Source organism: Diceros bicornis, chromosome 28, assembly GCF_020826845.1.
Source record: "Diceros bicornis minor isolate mBicDic1 chromosome 28, mDicBic1.mat.cur, whole genome shotgun sequence".
NCBI lineage: Eukaryota > Metazoa > Chordata > Mammalia > Perissodactyla > Rhinocerotidae > Diceros > Diceros bicornis.
In genome coordinates this window covers 35,183,987-35,207,111 of record NC_080767.1, presented here as the reverse complement: position 1 = coordinate 35,207,111, position 23,125 = coordinate 35,183,987, and the positions used below count along the sequence as shown (strand labels likewise).

General features: G+C 49.1%; 2 protein-coding genes across 17 annotated transcripts in view; one reads left to right on the top strand and one right to left on the bottom strand.

Moving 5' to 3' along the window:
- The window catches only part of ANGPTL2 (angiopoietin like 2), a 35,848-nt gene extending 27,306 nt beyond the window's left edge, over window positions 1-8,542 (top strand). The window contains exons 3-5 of the mRNA XM_058524084.1: window positions 1,992-2,185; window positions 3,973-4,243; window positions 6,736-8,542. Coding sequence (XP_058380067.1) covers window positions 1,992-2,185; window positions 3,973-4,243; window positions 6,736-6,935 — 665 coding nt within the window. The 3' untranslated portion in view covers window positions 6,936-8,542. The remainder of the gene's footprint in view (window positions 1-1,991; window positions 2,186-3,972; window positions 4,244-6,735) is intronic.
- RALGPS1 (Ral GEF with PH domain and SH3 binding motif 1) overlaps window positions 1-23,125 on the bottom strand; it is a 286,272-nt gene that overhangs the window by 125,056 nt on the left and 138,091 nt on the right. The window lies entirely within an intron of this gene.

Below are 23,125 nucleotides of genomic sequence, written 5' to 3'. Positions count from 1 at the left end.
AGGCCTCTCCCTGAAGGATGAAGGGGGAGCCCCTGGGTTAGCTGTCAGCGGTAAGCACCCACGCTGACCTTTCTTCTCGGTGCTATATTGGGCAGTGGGGACAGTGGGGTAAGCCAGACAGCTCCTGCCCTCCCGTGAAGCTCCAGGTGGGGATGCTCAAACATAGCTGCAAGGCCTCAGAAAAAGCCCACCTGAGATGTCTAACGAAGACCCAAAAACCCAAACTTTTCCTGTTTAACCATCACGTGTGGACTAATCAAGCCCAACCACCAGCCAGGAAGGAATCGGAAAGGTTTGATCTACACAAGAGAAGCTGACTACACCTGCCACTCATGCCTGGCCACACACAGGAGGGAAAGGACAGGACTCCAAGGGAATTCACGCTGAGAGAAGGCTGGGGAGGTTAGCTCCTCCACTGCTGGGCATCAGCACAGCCCCCACCCTGCCGGGCTTCCGCTGCCCAGCACAGTACCTGCCAGGGCTGGGACTCAATAAATAGTTGTTGCATAAACATACAAATGAATAGAAAAAACAAGACAGAATTTTCTTAGCACTTTTGATCATAACCATTCTTGGTTTGGGAAACATTTTGAAGAGAAGCTGAAGCAAAGTGTGGTAACTTTATTTATTTTAAAATATGTAGGTCAGGGCCGGCCCCATGGCTTAGCGGTTAAGTGTGCGCGCTCCGCTGCTGGCGGCCCAGGTTCGGATCCCGGGCGCACATCGTCACACCGCTTCTCCGGCCATGCTGAGGCCGCGTCCCACATACAGCAACTAGAAGGCTGTGCAACTAAGACATACAACTATCTACTGGTGCTTTGGGGGAAAAATAAATTAATTAATTAATTTTAAAAAAATTTAAAATATGTAGTTCAATGGCTAGGTCTTGAAACCTTCTGAAGAACCCAGCTTATTTGGATCTTGGTGACTCAAGTTTGTACCTTCTTGCTGAAGTGACCGACATCTAAACACAGGAAACCGCCAGGGGAGGTGGGGGTGGGGGCAGGGAAAGACCTACGGTAGCTCTTCAGACTCCCAGCAACACCCATTCCTTGTAACTGGGTCACCCAAGCACAGTGAAGTCACAGAAAATCACAGACCCATCTGGTCTCAGTTTCAGAAGAGAGCCATGGATTGGGGTGTGTCCTAGACACCATCCTGTAGGTTCATGGACCTGCCTATAGAATGACCTCATCATGTGAGTTCTTAGTATCTGACCCTCAGTGAGCTCCCTTTGAAACATACACCAAAGGAGCTGAAAAGGAACTTGTCCCCAACTCCGGCACAAAGGTATGTCTGAATCTCAGAAATACCCTGAAATCTCTGGCTACATGGCCAAATTCTGGGCACTGCTTGGGCCCCTGTGACTTGGGGGAAGTTCGTTTACTAAAAACTGCAGCAATTGTCACCGAGCCCCATCCCTGAAGAGGCAATTGCGGAGTGAGAATTGAGGTGGCGCCGGCCGACCTCTGCCCACAGTACTCAGGAAGAGCAGAAAACGCACCTCACTGGGGCAAAGCCGCAGAGCCCACAACGTGCTGATTAACCCTGCTGCATTTTAGTAGGCACACATCTCTTTTTGCCAATATAACCAAATTAAAAGAAAAAAATCACTCTAGGAACTCCAACAATCCTTACAACCTCGCATGAAGTAAATATGACCTCCCTTCTACAAACCAGGGAAACTGAGGGCTTGGAGAGGTAATGAAGCCCGCCCAAGTCACACCGTGAGGAAGTCAGAGGTGAAAGTGGGCTCAGAATCCAGCCATCCTGACCCCTAGCCCTGGGCTCTTGTCTTTACATCACATTACTTCTCAAACTTGCAAAACCAAAACTGGTCCCCTCATACTGCAGGCCTGTGGCTCCCAGCTGGAGCCCTGCTGGAGGTTGTGCCTGCTTGGGGTGCAGCTGGGAGTGAGGGGTGGGGGAGAATGTGACTCAGTAGCCAGGGGACAGGGAGGTCTGTGACGTGTGCACATCTGTGTCCCCAGGCCCGTGGAGAGACTGCCTGCAGGCCCTGGAGGATGGCCACGACACCAGCTCCATCTACCTGGTGAAGCCAGAGAACACCAATCGTCTCATGCAGGTGTGGTGCGACCAGAGACACGACCCTGGGGGCTGGACTGTCATCCAGAGGCGCCTGGACGGCTCCGTCAACTTCTTCAGAAACTGGGAGACATACAAGGTGAGGACCACTGGGCCTGTCTGTGCTGCCCACATGGCGACTGGCCCACTCCAAGAGGCCAATGAAAGAGCCAGTCGGAGGGAAGGTGCATGCTGTCCTGTCAGGCCTGTGTGACCCCAAACAATAAACACCTGAGGTGAGAAGGACACTAACAGGGCCATTTTTGCAAACCCACCAGGGATGGTGAGGACCAGCAGCTCCTTCCCTGCCAGCCACTGACTGCTGTAGGACACGAGTTAGGAGTCCAGACCACAGAAGCCCCACGGACGGGGTGGGAATTTAGAAATGCCGGTGTGGGGAGCATCGTACTCCCAGCTGGGGCTTCCATGGGGGAAGACGTGTTTTCGCAGCCCAAGGCCCTGGGAGAATCTCCCAAAGGCCCTACTGTAGAGAACTGCGGGAACACTGGGGTCCTAATTCCAGGGCTCATCCTGCGGGCTCCAATTCCCAGGGAGGTGAATGTTCATCCTGTAGTAGGAAAGGCTGCTAGGGCTCAGCCACACATCTCCCTCCCTCTTCTAAACAAAGAGGTGGTACGAAGGACTGCGAAAGCAGCTCAGTTCCCTCAGTGCCTGCCACACGCCAGGCACCACGCTGAGTGCTTCCACTCATTACCTCATTTAATCCCACGTAACCCCTAGGAGGGAGATGCTGGTGTGGACCCAGTGCACAGACAAAAATGGGAAATAACTTGCTCAGGGTTGCACAGCCAGGAAGTAGCAGAGTGGGGACTGGAACCTAGGCTTCCGACACCTGCACAGCCTACAAACTACCTTGGCCAGGCCACCTTCTGCACGAGGCTCTGCTGTGTCCCCTCCTGTCCTGGTTGCCCTCCAACCCACCTCCTGACCAGCCTGTGTCTTTGCTTTCTCCTCCTTCTCCTCTGCTTCCACTTGAGAGGTCCCTGAAGACTCGCCCTGTAACTCTTTCCTCCTCCTTTCCATATTCTCTTGCTTAGAGGCAGTAGAGCACAGTGGTTAAGCCCAGGTTCTTGGTTCGGATCCTGGCTCACCCTCTGGCGCTCTGTGACCCAGGCCTCTCCAGGCCTCCGTTCACCCATTCTAGGGAGGATAATAATAGTACCTAGCTCTTAGGGTTGGCATGAGGGCTAATAAAATAATCTATGAGAAGTTCTGATAACAGTGTCAGTACACTGTAACTGCTCACTAAATACTGGCTATTATTATTATTATTAATGAATCCATCCACTTTCAAGACTTCAGTGGCAGCTACTTGCTGATGACTCCCAAAAACAACATGCAAAAACAAATAACAAAAACACTAGATTTTAGACCTAGGAGGGAGCCTGAGTGGATGTGGCATGCGTTTGTCACAGCTCACATCTGTCTGGTGCTTTAGAGTTTACATGGGACCCTCACACACAGCCCATCCCCAGAGAAGGAAACTGAAGCTCAGAGAAGGTAAGCAATTTGTCCAAGGAACTCCTGTTGCACACCTACTATGTGCTGGGCTCTCCATTTTCCAAATTACATGTGTCTCTACAGCAACCCTGTGGGGAAGGTAACAGTGTCCCCCACATTCGCACTATGTCTAGCACGCAGCAGGCACTCTCTAAATAGTCTTGAATGATGCACGACTGAGGCTCAGACAGGCAAACTGACCCATCAAGTCACAGCCAAGTGGGGGAGTAGGGATTTGAAACCAGGCCTGCCTTGTGTTCTGCTGTTTCCAGGCCCCTCTGTCCGGGGCTGAGCATCTGGCAGCTGGGCCCTGTTGGCTGAGGGCACTGCATATTCCTCACTAACGCTCTCCCATGTTTTCCCCAGCAAGGGTTTGGGAACATTGACGGTGAGTACTGGCTGGGCCTGGAGAACATTTACTGGCTGACGAACCAAGGCAACTACAAACTGCTGGTGACCATGGAGGACTGGTCAGGCCGCAAGGTCTTTGCAGAATATGCCAGCTTCCGCCTGGAGCCTGAGAGCGAGTATTATAAGCTGCGGCTGGGGCGCTACCATGGCAACGCTGGCGACTCCTTCACCTGGCACAACGGCAAGCAGTTCACCACCCTGGACAGAGACCATGATGTCTACACAGGTAGGACCAGTGGAGTCAAACCCAGGGGCAGGGAAGGGAAAACAGGCCAGCCAAAGCCAGAGCCCCTGACTGCAGGGCCTGAGAACAGGAAGATCTCAGTGCCCAGGTGCCTGACCCTGTTCCCGCCCCCTGAAAGTACACTCCTCTGCCCACTGCCCACAGATCCCCTTCACAAAGCTGGGTCAGAGTGGCATTTCCAAAAAGGGAAAGGGAAAGAGGTGTACAAATTACACATTCGAGGGCCACTCTGAGCCAAGCCAGATGCGTGCTGGGCTGTGCACATGCATCACCTCTCTGCCTGAGACACCGGGTGTCAGGGCTACACATCCCTGTGGGCTCTGGGCCATATACCCAGGGGAACAACGCTGGCCCCACCTCTACCAGCCATGTGTCCTTGGGCAAGCTGCTTAGTCTCTCTGGGCCTCAATTTCCACAGCTGGAAATAAGGACAATACCTACCCGGCAGGGTGGTGAGAAGGTCAGAGAGAACATACCTGCAGTGCTTTCTCTGGGACCCAGCAAATAGGGCTCCAGGCCGTGGGCTCTCCCTGTGGTTACCGCTAGTGGCACGTACTGTGAATGCAGTGCTGTAGGGGAGCTCTTAAGAGGAAACTGGGTAGGAGAGATGAAGTGATTTGTCCAAATTCACATGCCTCAAACCCAAGTCTTTACTAACAAGTCTTTATTAAATAAAAAACAAGAAAGAAAACAGAAAATTATAAGCACAGATGTAGTCCAGCCCTGAGTCCAGACAATAAACACCCAAAGTTAATGCCTCCCAAGGCCCCACACCCAATTGCTCGAGATGGGGGCCTCGGGGCCCTAACAGGTTGGCAAAGTCAGTAAGGCATATCTCCTCCGTGAGGGGCCGACCCCATCTCCAGACCCAGGCTGTCTGTTCTCCTGGGCAGACCTGGCCCCCTCCTGCCCCAGCTCCCCATTTAGTCCTGGCCTCAAGGCCACTCCCCGACTCTGAGGACCATCTCAGGAACTTCCTGCACTTCAGGTAGCCCTGCTGCCTACACACTGAGGAGGGAGATCCTGGCTCCAGGTTCCCACGGCAGCCACACTCCAGCAGACTGTTCTCACAACACTGGGGACACGTAGACACTCTACCCCTCACTGGCACTAAACTGCCCCTGCTGCAGGGGCCCCTGAGGAGGCAGTGTGTCTTCTTAGGCGAGAGCTGCCGAGGCTTCTAGAAGAGCAGGGCAGGAAAATGACCCTCAAAGCTGGTCAGACTCTTGGGACATGGGGGCTGCTACAGCATCTCTTGGGGGCCATCATGGAGAGCAGGGAGAAGACTGTTCTATGACCCCTACCATCAGGCCCATGCAGCAGCACGGTCAGTGGACAGCGAGGAAGTGACCTCCTTGTCCCTGGAGGCGTGCAGGGCAAGCTTAGGAGGCGCCTCCACCAACAGACAGGAGGCTGGCTATGGCGTGCCAAGGGCTCTCTGCTCTCCAAATCCAACACTGCCACTTGGTCCTTGTGGCCTCGAGTCACAGCCTAGAAGAGCTCCAAGAAAAACTCTGGGAAAGCCTGGGCTGCTGGGACTCTGGGGTGCCTGGGGCTGAGTCTCCCTTCAGCTTTCTGCCTCAGCCAGCCTGCTGCCTCTTCACCTCATCCCAAGGCCCCAGCCGGAGCAGGGCTGCCCGCCCCATCGGGCCCCCCAGTCCACAAACATGACTGGGGCAGCCCTTCCCCTGAGTAGGGGTCCCCATCCTAGGCCTGATCAGGAAACTGGGGACCCCCATTTTAACTAAGACCAGCCCAAGCAGACAGCGGCTCCTCTTCCTCCTCCTTCCTGAGAAGGGCGATGCCCCTGCACGCCTGCTCGCACCTTGCCCACACTTTTACTGTTGTTCCGAACTGCGTGTCCTTGGCACCAAAATTCGGCATGATGTGATACTGCCAAAAGTTTTATGAAAATATCTTTCTTGTGTGAAATAATATTAAAAAAAAACTTATTTGGCTGGAATACAGGCTGGGGAGGAATAGAGGAGCATTTCATCTTAAACGCTTCCTTTGTCATTCGACAAAGACTCTTGATCCAACAGTTTCAACTCATAAAAATTCCTAAGAAAAACCCTTTTGCCCTCTCCCCCGCCCACCTCAGATCAGTTCTATTTCCTATTCAAACCTACAAGGTACAGTCCTCCCCAAGCGCTTCCTCTGTACTAATGCCTTGGCCAAGTGCTCCAATATGTGCCCTCATTCAATTCCCACGGCAGGCCTGGGCGGGAGGCAGTGCCTTTATCCTCATTTTACAATGAGAATTCAGTGGCTCAGCAAGGTTAAGTCGCTTGCCCAAGATCACACAGCTCGTTAGTCAGGCAAGTCTGGACAGGTCTGAAGCCCGGTCCACCTCTCCAACATTCTTGTTCCAAACGCCCCCCTAGAGAGGGTCCTGCTGAAGTCCCCGAGCAAACAGAAGACATGGGTAAAACTGTCTCCTCCCTGAGACCTTCGCACTCCCTTCTCTCCTGCAGGAAACTGTGCGCACTACCAGAAGGGAGGCTGGTGGTACAATGCCTGTGCCCACTCCAACCTCAACGGGGTCTGGTACCGCGGGGGCCATTACCGGAGCCGCTACCAGGACGGAGTCTACTGGGCTGAGTTCCGAGGAGGCTCCTACTCGCTCAAGAAAGTGGTGATGATGATCCGGCCCAACCCCAACACCTTCCACTAAGCCAGCTCCCCTCCTGACCTCTCATGGCCATTGCCAGGAGCCTGCCCTGGCCATGCTGGCCCCAGCACAAAGAGCAACTCCTCACCAGCTCACCTTGGGGCCGGGAGGACTGGTACGCTGGATTCTGTCTTCCCAAGTCACTGCGGCAAATGACAGAACTGAATCGATACAGTATTCTCTGTCCCTACTACTTCTCTTCACACCAGACAGCCCCTCATGTTTCCAGACAGGACAGGACTGCAGACAAGTCTTTCTTTAAATAAATTAAGCCCTTACAATAAAAATACAACTGCAAAATACCTTCATAATATACATGTATATGAGCCGACCTTGTGCACTTATGTGTATACCACATATGCATTTAGATATATACCACATGTAATATGTCTAGATACATATATAGGGTTGCCTTATATACCTAAATACACATAGATTCAATCCTCAGATGTTGAAGCTGTTAATGACAGCTTTGCTCTTAGGAGAAAAGCATTTCATTCATGTTGTGTTCCTTGAGTCTAAGAGCAGATTCCAGACTGTGTAGCTCCAATTCAAAGAATCTTTACTGTCCACGTGCCTGGATTCTTCCAGGAATGTCTACAATGCTATTCTCCCACGTAAGGGTTCCTTTCCTCACTTAAGAACCACTTTGGGCACCTAATTAAATGTCAAAATCCCCTTCCCTCTCCATTTCTACACTTTTCCCCATTCTCAGGACTTTTTCACCATCCATCCATCCATCCACTTGTCCACTCATTCAACACAACTGAGTCAATGCCTTCTGTGTATCAGTCCTGGGCTCTCCTTGTGGTTCCAGGCAACTCTTCTGCTCTTCTCTGCTCCTTGCCTGCCTACTTCTTACCTTTTCTGTCGCACCTTCCTTTCTTTCCAGGCAAGATGCCTCCGCCTCTGAATAGCAGACAGTCTGGACTCTAGGTTTCTGGTCAGGAAAGGGAAGGCCACGCCCAAAAGCTAACTGCCGGCCATGTAGATAACGTATTCTCAGTTTTGCATTTTACATTCACACTTCAGCCTACATGTCATTTTAACTTTCACAGAAATAATAACCTACCTTGCCCAGGAGATATTCAATTGAAAAGAGGTCATCATCCAATCGTTGGGACCCCCAAATGGCCACAGACCAAAGGTCCCATGCTCTCAGGCCGACTAGAGTCCACATCTCATCCCCAAACTACACTTCCCTGGAGAACAGGAGCCACAAAAATGAGAGCTGGCCACTTCTTGTGAGTTACTGAATAACCAGGGGCCACCAGACCCCTTGGTTAGTGCGTTGAAGCATGGTGGCTTTCTGAGTCCTGTTGGCCACAAAGTGTCAGACTCAGTACTACCGGGACTATTGCCAAGCAGGGACAAGAAATGAGTCGAGAAGGTGAGACCCTCCCCAGTGGGCACGTGGGTCGGGGTGTGCGAGATGTTGGAACACTTGGTACTGTCCATGTCTGGGTGTGTGCCTATTACCTCAGCATTCTCACAAAATGTACCATGTAGCATGTTTTGTGTATATAAAAGGGAGGGTTTGTTTTTTTTTTAATATATTCCCAGATTATCTTTGTAATGACACACATCTGCAATAAAAGCCATCAGTGCTATTTGGATGTATCTAGACTGTCTGTTATTGTTTTAGAATGCCTTCCTGGGACCTCTTATATCAGAGCCTCTTTAAGTAAAACCAGGAAGAGATTCAGCACCAGGGACATACATTAAAATCACTTAAATCTCACTCTCCCTGTCTTTGGTTTCCACCTATGCCCTCAGGAGTCCCACGGCAGTACCTCAGGCCAAGAGGGCTCTCTGGAGCTCCACCTCCTTACATCTAGCCCTGTCCTGGATGTCTCCACGGGATGTCCTGGAAGCACCTCCTAGGCAGAGCAGTCAGCATCTGAAACACCTTCCCCTCAGGTCTGGTCCCACTTCACCAAATGGCACCTTTACTCAACTGCTCAGGTCAAACACAAGGACTTCTCCCTCCCCCTTGCCAAAGTCAACCCATCTCCCCATACAAGCCCTCTTCTCTGCCTTAGTGTAGGCACCCGTCTCCTCGCCCCTCAACTGCTACAACAGGCTCCCACCAGATCATGAGCCCTGTGCGTCCATCTCCCTCATTCCAATCCGACTTCCACACTAGCCACCAGAACCACCTTCCCATAAAATAAATCCGTAGGTTGGGAGGCATCTCTAGGCATGATGGGAAACCCCAAAAACATAAAGGAAAAGACTAAGGGATATGACTGAAGAAAACCCCAAATTTTCTGCCCTCCAAAAAACAAAACAAAATAAAATATGACCAACATTGAGAGGCAAATATTAAACAAGAAAAATACAGGGTAAATATTCATTGCTATACCAAGAACTCTTTCAAATTAAGAAGAAAGATACAAACACTGTGATAGAAAACTTGGTGAAGTACACAATCACATCAGAAGACTCACAAACGGCCAATGAACAAGAAAAGATGACAACCTCAGTAACAACCAGAAAGTGCATTAAATCAAGCATAAACCACCACGTGGCACCTGTCAGATTGGCAAAGATGAAAAAATGTCAGTCTCCACATTGACAAGGGAATGGAGAAATGTGTACTCTGTGCACTATGCATGGAAGTAGAAATGGATTCAATATTTGTGAAGAGCTATTTGGCAATGTACATACCAGAATTGAAAATGCACTTATATCCTTGGACCCAGCAACGCTTCTTCTTAATGACCAAACAATACTGCATATGAGAGCTTTTTCTAGCAAAGCTGTAGTTGGGGAGAGAATGTTGATTGAAGCCTACTATGTGCTTGGAATTGGACTTATGTTTTCTGATGTAACCCTCGCAGAGCCCTGTGAAGGAGAGACTCTTCTTACTTCACAGAAGAGGAGAAGATGAGGCTCAGAGCCAGACTGCTGGTAAAAATGCCCCAGCAGCAGTTAATCCAGAAGGTGCTAAAGAAAGAGTTCTCAACTCCCTTCTCCCAAACTCCAGTTAGTTGTTGGGGTCACAGTTGTTGGGGTCACAGTGGAATTTGCATGCTATTAGGTGAGAATATCTCAACCTTGGCCCAAACCAAACCACCCCCTCCCGCCCCACATACCTGGAGTGGAGTGTGTGGGATGTAAGGATGGACGGAAAAGGAAAACAGGGTCCACCCTTACGGGTCACTGCTGTTGGGTCAAAACCCCAAAGCAAAGAGCTCTGGAAAGCCACGCTGGACAACGTGGAGCAGCCCTTTTCTCTAAACTAGCTGGGATCTAAACAAAAGCAGGCTGTGACACCAGCTGTTTCTCCCAACCCCCACCCTAATACCCAAGCCTGAGTCTTAGTCAAACCACGCCCTGGCTATATAGAAGGAGAGGAAGGAATAAGCCCATCAGAGATGTGGAACGAGCTCTCCTTGGGGTAAAATGGGAGGGGGGGGTCAGTTTACCAAACCAACAGCATCAAAGAAGAGAACAGGGGATGGGAGAGCTGTGCTCAAGTGCACTGCGCCTTAGTGCCTGGTATGTTGCTCCTCCCCGCCAGCAAACACAGCCAGTCAACACCTTGGGGTCTGACCACTCAGATGAACACTCCTCCTCCTCTCCCATCCCAGCCAGTGACCTTTTGAGGCCTACAGTCACAGGAGTCCTGCTGTTACTAAGGTCTCCACGATGAGTGCATCTGCAGACCCAGAGGAAGTCAGTGAAACCCGGACTTTCTCCTACCCCAGCGAAACCTCCACGTCCCAGTTTGGGCCAATACCTTAGTCACTGGAGGGCACGCACCTGCTGGGCTCATGTGGGGAAGATGGCAGGAAGACAGTGATGTTCTCCAAGCGAATGACACTGAACAGGACCCCCTCCCCCAAATCTTGCCAATTTGAGCAAGATTGAGAGAACTTCAAATAACTGAAAACAATCGTATGGGAGCCTACAATGCTCATAATCCACAGATGCTCTTTGGGAGCTCAGGGGGTGCTTCTTGATCTCCCAGACCACCTCATCTTTTATATACAGTCCTGTAAAGAGTCTTGGTTATAGTAAGAGAAAGCCAGACAACTGGATTAAGCAAAAAAGGAGACATTTTAAGTGTAACAAAATGTTAAACAGGCATTCTTTCTGCCTTGGTTTTATCTGAATGAGACTCCAAAGGCTAAAGGACAAAATAATAACTGCCAGGCATCCCACATTCTAGAACAAGGTGCAAGACCATCCCTGCAAGGGGGGTGGCCCTAATTGGTTCCACAGCATTAGCTGATTGTCCATCTGCAGCCTGTGTAAGAAGTGCAGAAAAAACATCCTGGGTAGGGGGGGAATGAGGTATCCCTGGGATACATTCCCCCCACCACCACCACAGGGAGGTTGGGTGTCCCCCCTCACCCTAAATCAAGTGAGAGGGACTACAAGGGACTGTTTCAAGAGCCTGGCGTGGGCCAGCACAGGCTACGCTGTCTGACTCATGCCTCCATCTATGGGCTTCAGGCAGAGAGTAGTGGGAAATGGGACTGCACTGGAAGCAAACGGGAAGCCCATCGATGGGGGTGGGGGAAGCAAGGACACGGGTTTCCTAGGAACCAGAGGGCAGCCTGGATGGTGGGGCGGGCAGTGGTGCAGGAGGCCCAGGAGCCAAGGAAGGAGTTGTAAGTGGTCAGCTGGAGAAGCATTACCCCATCAGGGCAGCTGAGTCAGAGGGGCCCAGAAGGGAAATTCTGAACCAGCAGCAGCAGAGAGGGAGACAAGACAGCATGCGGGCGCTTTGGGCATCCGGCACATCCACAGGGCACAAGCTCGGGTTTACGACCAAACCTTACCCCTCACTTCTCCCTCTCCCCTGTTCCAACCCCAAGGGCCACAGACCTCAGCGGGCAAGTCGGGGAGGCAGTAGGACTCCAGGAGCTAGTGAAGAAGCTGACCGTGTGCCCTCCCCCACCCAGGCCTCCAAGTCTGGCCGGGCTCTAGGAGTCCAGACTTCTGATTACAGCCCTGGACCGTCTGCAATGGCAGGATTGATAGAACGGACTGGGCTTTTTCATGCCTAACAGCAGAAAGACTAAGGGGCCTGCTCAGTTTTCAGCGTCGACTAGGAAAAGAACTAGTCCACAGAGTAGGCTGGAAAGGACACCAGGGAAAAAATAAAGTTGGTTTCCTCTTACACCTGACTGAGTCCAGCTTATTTAATAAGCTGGTTACATAAGGACACGAGGTATCTCCCGGAGTCCATGAGCAGGGACACAGCTGGGCCTCACGAGGGCCGGGAACCAGAAACTGCCTGGAACGCCTTCAAGAGGCAAGGCAGTAGCTTCCTTAGCTTCTCTCCCTTTCCTTTCCTTTTCCTGTTCCCTTGCTTGCAGGGTCTACTTCTCTGTTCCTCTTTGTGCATCCATCTGCTTTTCCCAGCACAGAATTCCTGAGCTCACATGTCCTCCTGGCCTGAGTGCTGGCAAAGACTTCAAGCACCTCTCCATTCCAATGCTAACCCCTGGCCAGAGGACCCGACTGGCCTGCTCGGGTTGGGTGTCCCCCTCAAGCCTATCAACTCTGGCCTCAAAGCAGAGCTAGGTGGAACGAACACTGCTGCTGGAGTTCAGTGCTGCAGGGGAAGTGGGGGGAGTTCCCAGGGTCCCAGAGAAGAAGGGGTCACAGGCTGGGTCTATATCCAGAAAGGGGTCTAGACTATACTCCAGCTGTTGTTGGTTCCCGTCCTCTGTGGGGACCGTACTTTGCCAGCTAGGTGGATTCCGTCCTATTACTCACTAGATTGTGTCCTATTCCCCAGCCCCTCCCCTGATGCCCTGCCCTACCCCAGAAAGCACACCCAACCCCTCCGGGCCCAGCTGCGTCACTAAACAGGATACCCGGCTGTGCCCAGATGGGGCTCTCCTGCCCTTCCTGGATACACTGAGTTTCTCAATAGTCTCTGTGGATACAGGAGGCAACAAGGTCCCACTGCAGGGGTCTTCCTATCCTGGATATCCAGGCAAGGGCAGGGGTCTTCCTGGCAGTATTTTGCTCTGGATAACACCTATACTATTTGCCTTCTATAGAGTGCTTCTATAATTACCCTCCCTTTGCCACAACAGAAATTGAAGCTTAGAGATATGACTTGCCCAAGAACATGCAGCCTGGGACACTCAGGATTTGAGCCTCTGTAGCTTTAGCTCCTTGGCCCCCTCAAAGGATGAAATGAGACAACTAAGGCTCCTCTCTCACCCCATCACCACTCCTTGGTATGTCTGAGGAGCATGGCGTCATGGTGCCTCCTGCCCACAGGAGTGGGTACGTGGGATAGCAGGCCAGCCTGCCTATGCAGAAGCAGCTGGCCGGACAGGAGGTCCCCAGATGTCAAGAAGCCAGTCCAGGGCTGTTTGCCCAATTTATCTCAGAGCAGTGGGCCCAGAATCATAGGGCACTGTGACGGAGAACATTTCACAGCTTCTTGGGGCTTCCAGCCCTTTGTCAGGGCGAAAGCTTCTGGGCCCTGCCTTTCTCCTTCCTCTTGCAGGACAAGAATGCAGCCTGTCCTATGACCTACAGACTCAGCCCCACCCTTTGGCACTCATAACATCCCACTTGTGGCTGGTCTGGCTGTCACCTCGTGCACCAGCTCTACTTGTTCCAAGCCCTGGTTCACACTGTCTGTAACTGGGTCCCTGTTGTGGTGGCTCCTCTCCCATCTCCATGCCTTCAGGCCTGGGGCCTGCCTACCTAGTCTCTCTCAGATCCCAGCGTCAGGCCTGAACCAGCCCCAGTCTAGGGTTCTGCCACGTGTGGACACAACACCTTGGTACCACCCATCACCAAGCCATTCAAGTATCCCCATCTCTCCTGACCTGGGGCATCCTGGGCCAGCTCAGCCCACACATGGGAACCCAGACACAGATAATCCCTCCCATCTGTGCAGCCTTCCCAAAGCGCTTCCACATGTGGCACCTCCCAGACAGGCAGGCCATCTGGCTGTCCCATCCTCTGCTCTTCAATAGTTACAATAAAGCTGGCTCCATGGGCCGGTCAAGGGGTGCTCCCTCCTCCCCTGCTTCAGCACGTGTACCCTCCTGAAGCTGAGGGACATCTCATGAAAGAAAAGAGCTCCTTGGGCAAGGGCAGACAGGCCGCATTTGCTCTGACCCTTCGCAGAGCTGGGAGTGGCCCAGAGCCTGCAAAGGTAGCTAATGTTCAAGGAATGGAATTAGAACTCCCTTCTGGAGCTATGTGATGACAAAGGCCAATGCCCTCGTCATCTCAAAGAGGGTAAGAATCAGAAGAAGCACACAGCCTCCTTGGAGCCTGGAATGCAGACCAAGCCCCAAGCAAGTGTGCCCAGGCACGGATTCCTGTCAGCCTCCTCCACAGGAACTCAACAGCCAGGCAGCCTTTCCTCAGTGATCAGGGCAGCACAGGGCTGTGCTGGGGGCACAGGCAGAGGGAGTAAGGACAGATATCCAGGATGCAGAGGCAGGAGCAGAGGGCAGCTGAGCAGTTGAGTGGGAGGCCTGAAGGCCTGGCTGCCTAACCCAGGACCCAAGAGAGCCCAGAGAGTGTGTTTCTCTACCAAGAGCACAAAGAATTGGTGGGTAGAGAAATGTGTATTAAAACAAGATTTCATCTTTATCATAAATAAAAATGGTTGGCAACATCCACTGCTGATGAGAGTGCAGAAAACAGGCATGCTCACTCTGCTGGTGGACGTGTAACTGTAACCTTCTCAGAGGGCATTCCAGCAGCAGCTATCAAAAACAAAGTCCCACACTTTCAGAAACATCTGACAGGGGAGCGAAGATAACATGTATGAAGATGTTCTCCTCTACACTATCTGTCAAAGGGGGAAAGTAGAAGCAACCTAAATGTGTATCAGCTGGGGCATGGCTAAACAAAGCAGCATGCATCTCAGCGCTATCCAACAGCTCAGCCACACTGGGCGCCACGGAGCCACTGGAAAGAATGTAGGAGTTCTATATTTGCTGCCACTGAACAATATTTACGACATGTTAAGTGGAACAAAAAGTAAGGTGCAAGACAATATGTATAAAATGTCCCCATTTTGGTTAAAAAGCACAATATTATTCACATCCCCCCACGGGCACGTATATTCGTCTATGTAGATTAAAATGCCTGGAAGGATACAGACCAACTGTTAACTGTGCGTGCCTCTGGGGAGTAGGAGAGGAAGAAGAGGATTTTCGCTTTTCACTTTATAGACTTCTTTTTAGTGTGAATGAGTTTTACAGCAAACAATGTGTTACTTTTGTAATTTAAAAGGTTTTTAAAAGAATGAGTGGGTGCTGAATGCCACTCTTGAGCACAGCCTTTCTGGGTGGCCACATAAAATGGAGATCTTCCTGTGTCCCCTGAGCAGGCATGCCTGGACCCTGGAAGGTCTGGACACATTACACTCGAGAGCATAGAGTAATAAACATACACTTCATTGGGAAAATAAAGGCAGCCTTGCTGAGGGTAAATTTCCAGGCCTTTCTCAGGCACCTTTCTTCCTTACAGCGCTTCAAGAATTCACCACCTCTCAAAGTGGCAACCACCCCCTCCGTCCAGTAGGATTTCCTCCCTTCAAAATTAGCTTCTGAGAGGGAAGCTCCCAGCACTTCCTGCTGCCTTGGAAATCAATCTTACAGTTTTCTGTGTGTTGCGTTTTACAGTTGATTTTGTCCCAATACAGATGGGGCAACAAAGTAATAAATGTGCGGTAGTGAGAAAGGTTGTGCAAGTTGATAAAAGTTGTACTAGTTATCCATTGTTGTGTGACACATTACCCCAAAACTTAGCAGCTTACAACCAGAAACATTTACTAGCTTGCAGTTTCTGTGGGTCAGGCATTTGGGTGTGTCTTAGCTGGGTGTCTCTGGCTCAAGGTGTCTCACAAGACTGCAGTCAAGCTGTTGACTGGGGTTGTGGTCCACTTAGGCAGAATCTGCTTCCAAACTCACTTATGTGGTTACTGGCAGGCCTCAATCCCTTGCCACATGGGCCTCCCCACAGCACTGCCAAACACACGGCAGCTGGATTCTCCCAGAATGTGTGACCCAAGAGAGAGGAAGAGAGGGCGAGCACCCAACATAGAAGGCACCATCTTATTACACTCTAATCTCAGAAGTGATGTCCCACTATTTCTGTCATATTCTATTTGTTAGAAGCAAGTTAATATGTTCTGCCCATGCTCAAGGGGAAAGGATTACACAAGGACACAAATACCAGGGGGCAGGGGCCATTGGGGGCCATCTTACAAGCTATCTACCACACAAAATCTTTCAGATTCCCAGGACCACTGTCCTAACTCTCCCTCTCCAAAACAGTGCAAGGAGATGTCCCAACGGCCCCAGGTTAGTCCTGAGGATGGAGAAACTCACTAGTCCTTCCTCCACCCCTAACTCTTTTCTTCTTTAGGGCTAGCTGACCCTGGGGAGCCCTCAGTCTCCCATCTCAAGCCTCTGTCCCATACAATAAAGTACATTCCTCTCCTTGGCCCACACTCCTGGTGTCCCCAGAGGGTAAAGGGAACACAGAGCATATTCTGAGGCTAGCGGTTGGGCACTGGGGTCAGACCTGGGTTTGAGCACTGGTCTCACCACTAGTAAGTGGCACTAGTAAGTGGTGAGACCTTTAACATGAGTCTTGTTATGAGCTGTGAAATAAGTTAAAAATAGTGCCTCCCTCAGAGGAAGGAGTGGTGGGAGTATGCAATGAGATAGTGCATGTCAACTGCTCAGTGCAGTGCCTATCACATGCTAAAAGAATAAACAAGAATTATCATTGTTATTATTGTTAGCTTCTAATTAAAAATCCAAAGACCAAGGTCAAAGAGGAGCAGCCATCTCGATGAGTATAGAGATTCCTGCTGTGAAAACACTTTCTCTTGTACAAAACGGGCTTACACTCTTATCTGCTTTTGGGGGGGTCAGATAAAACTTCTTGACCCAGAGAAAAGCTGACTACAAGTCCTCCCTGTGCCTAAGAAGGGACAAATGTCACAAGGTGCTTAGCTCTGGACAGCAAAGCATGCAGGAAACAAACCTCTCCCAACATGTTTTCCTCCCACACTGTTTCTCTCCATGGAGACAGAGACATTTAGCGGAGGACACATAAGTTAAGGCTGGGTGGAACCCCAGCCAGAGCATGAGATCTTGAGTTAAACTTGGTATGCACCTGGCATATGACGTTGGGTAAGTCATAAGTCATTGTAGGTTTTTTCATTCACAAATTGGGGGCTTTAATAACACCCGCTGGCTTTTTGTAAAAATTGAGCAAGTCTGTGAAGTCCCCAGGAAATGTGAATTTTAAGGTAACAAATCCTGAGATTGCAAAAGTAAAGGCAAAATTCTTTTCTGGAAGGGAGAGACTTAGAGACAATCTGCAGCTGACCACTCTACAAAATATGTAATGAAAAAGGTTCCCCTCATTTGGGATGGGGTTGTATCTTTGTGATTATTCTTCTGATTGAGAAGCATGTTTGGTGGGTCAGAGGGCAGCTTTTCCCTGCTGGCATGGCCCCCGAGAGGATGGATGCCTGGATTTGGGGAAGGGGAAACTTGATCAAATGCTCTTCTGGGCTAGGGGAGGGAGGGCAACAGGTCGGCCCCTGTAGCGTGTGGCCATTGGGCAAAGAGGAGAAAGGACATGACCCCTGGGCTCCAGGAGCAGGCATTCCAGAAGCAGGCTTAAGCTTTTCTTGTGTGTTTTCTTGTGTCCCTTATCCATCCCTACACTGTGCTTCCCCAGCTTAGGAAGGAGGAGTCTAGCTCCACATAGGTCCAGCTGGAGAGACTGCTTAGGAAAGGCAGGAGATGATTAGAGGGAGGGATCAGAGGTTTGGGGCCAGGCAGCCGGCGGATGCACCATGCAACAACCATGCAACAATCTGTGGAACAAATGAGTATTCTTTGGGGATCCTTGGAAACACGTGGGGTGGGGAACTGGAAAAAAAAAAAAAAAAAGCCTGGATTTCCTGCAAGTGGAATGGAATTTTTTCAGTTGGGCATTAAAGGAAAGGATTACCCTTCATGCTCGTGAACTTGGGGTCACCTGGATAACACTGTGGTAACCATGGCTTGGGAGCCAATAGACTTGGTCCTGGGGTAGTGGTGGCCCCCACCAAAGGGGCAACAGCCACTCTGACCCATGTTCTGGGAAGCAGAAGCGCTGCTGCCATCCGTCAGCTCAATCCCTCCCAAATTCTGGAGGCAGATCAAGAGAGCACCTGTGCTTGCCCTTTCACCTCTGCTTTAAGAGGGCCCACAGCTCAAATGCATTCATTGATTCTCGAAGCTAAAGTACAGGGAAATGCCGTGTGTCTCCATCAGGTATAATGGACACGCTCACTGACAACTGTTTTATATCTTTCCAAGTCTTTGCTCTAAAATGAACTGTTTTTAAAGGCTTTCCCTCCCCCTGTAGCAATTTCTGAAATACAGTGATGCACCACAAGCTTCTGCATGGTCCCCTACCTAGTTTTCCCTCCTCCAGCCTGACCTCCTGGAAGACACTCACATCCTGCAGGCAAGGCGATGCGTGTTAATACAAATCCAGTCCGTTCATGCCCTTGCTTAAAACCCTCCAGGGTTCCCTGCTGCTCTTCGGGGGCTGGAGCCTAAGCTCCCCGCTCCCAGTGTCTGGGCCCCGGGCGATCTCACCCTCCCTTCCACTCCAGCTGCTTCTCATGACACTCTCCCTCTCATTCTCTACTCTCCAGCCAGTTTTTTCAACAAACATGTTTTTCCTTACTTCAGGGCTCTTGCATAAGCTGCTGTCTTTGTCTGGCTTGCTCACCTCCCACCTCTTCACCCAGCTTACTCATCCTTTAGGGTTTCCCTCCGGAAAACCCTCCCTGGTCCCCCAGACTGGGCTGAGTCCCCCTTTATTTGCTTCTTTGCCTTTCCCTTTTACTCCCTGAGTAAAAGTGCTCAGCTCACTTTTGCTTTCTTATTCACTGCTGATCATCAGATCTGGGCTGTGAGCTCCAACAGAGCAGTAATGGTGTCTGACTGGTCCATCACCCAACAAAAGTACCTACCTGGCATCTGATGACCAGCAGTGAGAACACACCCATCTGTACAGGGCCTAGTGCATGCCACCCCCAGGCTCAGAGTATGAGGCCCTCACCCACCTTGTTGTTCTGGGGGCTTGGGGGCATCACTGTAAACACTTCTTTTTGACCAACGACCACTTCTTTTTGAAAGTCCTTTCAGATATCCAACAGTTTAGGTCTGTTTATTTATTTATTTATTTATTTATTTATTTACTTTTTTGTGAGGAAGATCAGCCCTGAGCTAACATCCATGCTAATCCTCCTCTGTTTTTTTGCTGAGGAAGACCAGCTCTACACTAACATCTATTGCCAATCCTCCTCCTTTTGTTCCCCTAAAGCCCCAGTAGATAGTTGTATGTCATAGTTGCACTTCCTTCTAGTTGCTGTATGTGGGACGCGGCCTCAGCGTGGCCGGAGAAGCGGTGCATCGGTGTGCGCCCGGGATCCGAACCCGGGCCGCCAGTAGCGGAGTGTGCGCACTTAACTGCTAAGCCACGGGGCCAGCCCAGGTCTGTTTATTTTACACTCAGAAACAACTTGCCTTTATTTTAAACTTCACAGTCCATACTTGAAAATGAAGCCTTACTTTTTAAAAATGGGAGGGTTTCCTTTTTTGAAGAAATAGCTTAGGTTCTAAAATTTTATTTCATACATTAGAAGTCTGGGTAAATTTACGAAGAATGTCTAAACGTCCTCTTACTATTCAGAACTATCAGAATGCCTAATTTTTGTCTTGAGAGATCACAATTTTCCACACTCCCTATAATTACTTCTAGAATCAGCTCTAAACCTTTTAAATTCCACTACATTCCTAATTTTATTTAGCTATTTCCTGGAGGGAATTATAGGTAGTGAAAACAAACACTCTCTAAGTCAATAAAGCTATTTAGAAACAAACGGTACAGCCATTCTTCACAGCTCTTCGCCTGCTTTATCATTTCAATCTGAACTGAGAATTCACAAGGAGCCGCTATCAGATAAAATTAAGCTGCAAATAATTGACCTGACTATTTCCCACTGCTATTTTTACACGTTGAAGTAAATAGGAAGAAACTTTTTGAGACAAAGAGAGTCTTATTTTTAAAACGTAGTAAGTTTTTCCCTCAGTGTTTTTTAAATTATGTTTCATGAGAAACTCAGTGCACCAAACTGCAGCCAACTGGCTCTAAAATTTGCATTGAAAGGAGTTGGAATACACACCCACATGATTACTAACAACTGCTAGTACTACAGGAGGGTATCTTTATATGGAGTAAGAGACATACACGGGAATAGAAACCAGTTAGCATAGAACCTTCCACAGAGGTTTAAAGAAATCATTACAAAAATAAAACTCTACTTGCTCTTAGAGACAAATAACTACTACAGCAACATTCAAGGTCTCCAGCAGTGGAACTAACAAAGCAGCTGGAAATATCAGGGGCTGACCTGAAGTCCCTCCCAGAGAATAACTCCCTCCCCCAGGGAAACACCTACAGTGAGGACTTTGCCAGGGGAAAAAGAAATGGTTTCAGACAATTTTTTTTATATTGTACTTTCCAGGAATTATGTAACTACTCCTCTTTCAATAAACAAATCATCCCTGGGACAGGTTGGGTTTTCGAGAGGAATCGGGTACTGAAACCACAACCTGGCTTTGGGCAGGGTCTGTCCGTGCAATCAGATGTGCAGGGAAAGCCCCTCGCTGTCCTCGGGACGGACGGCCCCATTGAGCCTCAGAATGGGATCTTGCTTCGCCCTTCTTAATGAAACTATGGTGCCCACCGTAGTAAACTCTCACACATTGTCCTGGGAACAGAAAGCACATTGGAGTCACCTCCTTTTCCTTCAGCCTGACTTGTTTACGTCAGGAGTGGTTGTGACGCAAGTAGGAGAAACGCAGTCCAACTGGTTTAAGGGGAGAGGGAAGTCCTCATGAGGCTGAAGGGACAGGAGCATGGCAGTAAAGCTGGTCTTACTTAGAGGCAGAAGCAGGAGGGCCCTGCAGGAGAACAGAGGTCCACATAGACCTCTGAGCAGGCACTCGCCAGGAAGAGCCCCTGAGACAAGGTGATCAAGAACATGGAGGGCTGCATCTGTCCAGAAACTCAGCGGCAAAGGGCCCTAGAGCCGGGGCAGTTACGTGTCCACTGCAAGTATGGACTTGTCCTGCGGCCTAATGAAAGCTATCATGATGATACACAAGGGGCCTCTGGCCAGTGGCCTGAGGAGGAGACTCATCCGAAGGTGAGTGATCTGGGTGCATATGCTTAGTCTGATGACAAGGTACATAGGTCAGAAAGGGGAGATGGTACTGGTCCAGTTTGCCCTTGGCTGAGACCCCTGACCAATGCCCTCGCAAGCCCAAGACAGCACTGCTTTGTGGTCTAAGAACAGAGAGTGTCACAAGAAAGAGTTGAGATAATTCATCCTACTTCATCCAGTGCCCAATGGAGACCACTCACAAGTCCTAAGTGGCAGAGGACATATAGGTGGCAACTGCAAGGGAGGAGCAGGAAAATAACGACCTGGACAGTGGAGGTGGGGAGTCGGGAGAGGGCAGCCTCAAGAGCTTAGGGCTTATAGCCAGACCATCTCGGCCAAGTCCTGGCTCTGCCACTTTCCAGGTATGTGACCCTAGGCAACCTCTCAGTGCCTGCTTATTCAATGGGCTATTGAGCATTCATTGAGATAATGCATTAAAATGTCTAGCAAAGTGCCAGGCACAGAGAAAGCAGACAATAAACAACAGCTCTCATGATCATGATCATTTTATGAGAGACAAGAGACCATCATTAACGATCCTGGAGCACCTCTGCTACCTGAACCAGTGGATTGCACTGAGCTACTCGCACCCTAATACCAGCGATCTCATCTTTCAATTGATTAGCCTCGGGCAAAGTGGGAATGGGCTTGGGAGCTGTGCACACTAACATGCCCCCACCTGTAGATCTAAGATGGGGATTTGCCGGTCATCAAGTAGAAAGACACTGCAGTTTACAGGAAGCCATAAGAAGAGAAAAAGGAAAAGAAAACATGAAATAAGAAAGCATAGAATGATATTCAATTCAATAACATGGCTTAAGACTAAACAAATGTGAAAGACTTTTACCCCTCTATTAAAAGGTCCAACTAAATGCTGTTTTCAAGGATCACGCCTAAAACAAAGCAATTTAAAATATTAAAATCTAAAATATAGTCAAAGATTTATAAAATGAATGCAAATGAAAAATAAAACAGATTTCACAGAATTAATATCAGACAAAGAAGTAAAAGAAAATAACAAATAGAATCAAGAACATTTTGCATGGGACACTTCACCATGAATTTACAACTGTTATAAACTTCTGTATACTAAATAATGTAAGGCAAAAACTACTAGAAATGCAGGGAGACACTAACATATATTTCTGTCCTTGATAGACCAAGTTGTCAAAAATTAATAATTTGAATATTATAATGGAATTATAAAAGTAATTTGAGAAATTATACCTTCTTTTACAGCATCCATGAAACATTTACAAAAACTGATCTTATATTAAACCACAAGATAAATATCAACATTTTATAAACCTAGAAAGCATATATGTCACATATTCTAAACCAATGTAAAATAATTAGAGTGAAGACTATGTTGTTAAAAACCAAAGCCATTCATAGTGGTGTTATGCATAATAGCCAAAAAGAGAAACAACTCAATTGTCCATCAAATGATGAACAGATAAATAAAATGTGGTGTAGCCATACAATGGAATATTATTTTGCAATAAGAAGGAATGAAGTACTGATTATGCTCCAACAAGGATGAACTTTGAAAACATGATGGTAAGGGAAAGAAGCCAGTCATAAAAGACCACATACTGTATTATTCATTTATATGAAATGTCCAGAATAAGCAAATCTATGGAGATAGAAAGTAGATTAGTGGTTGCCTGGGGGTGGAAGGGAGGTGGCTAGAAGAAAAAGGGAGTGACTACTAATGGGTATAGAGTTTCTCTTTGAGGTGACAAAAATGTTCTAAAATTGACTATGCTGATGGTTGCACAACTCTGAACATACTAAAAAATCATACATTTTGAATGAATGATATATGAATTATATCTCAATAAAGCCATTTGGGGAAAAAAAAAAAAAAACCTCAAGCCCTTGAAAATTAAAATACCACTACCTTAAATAATACTTGGATAAAAGAAAAATTGAA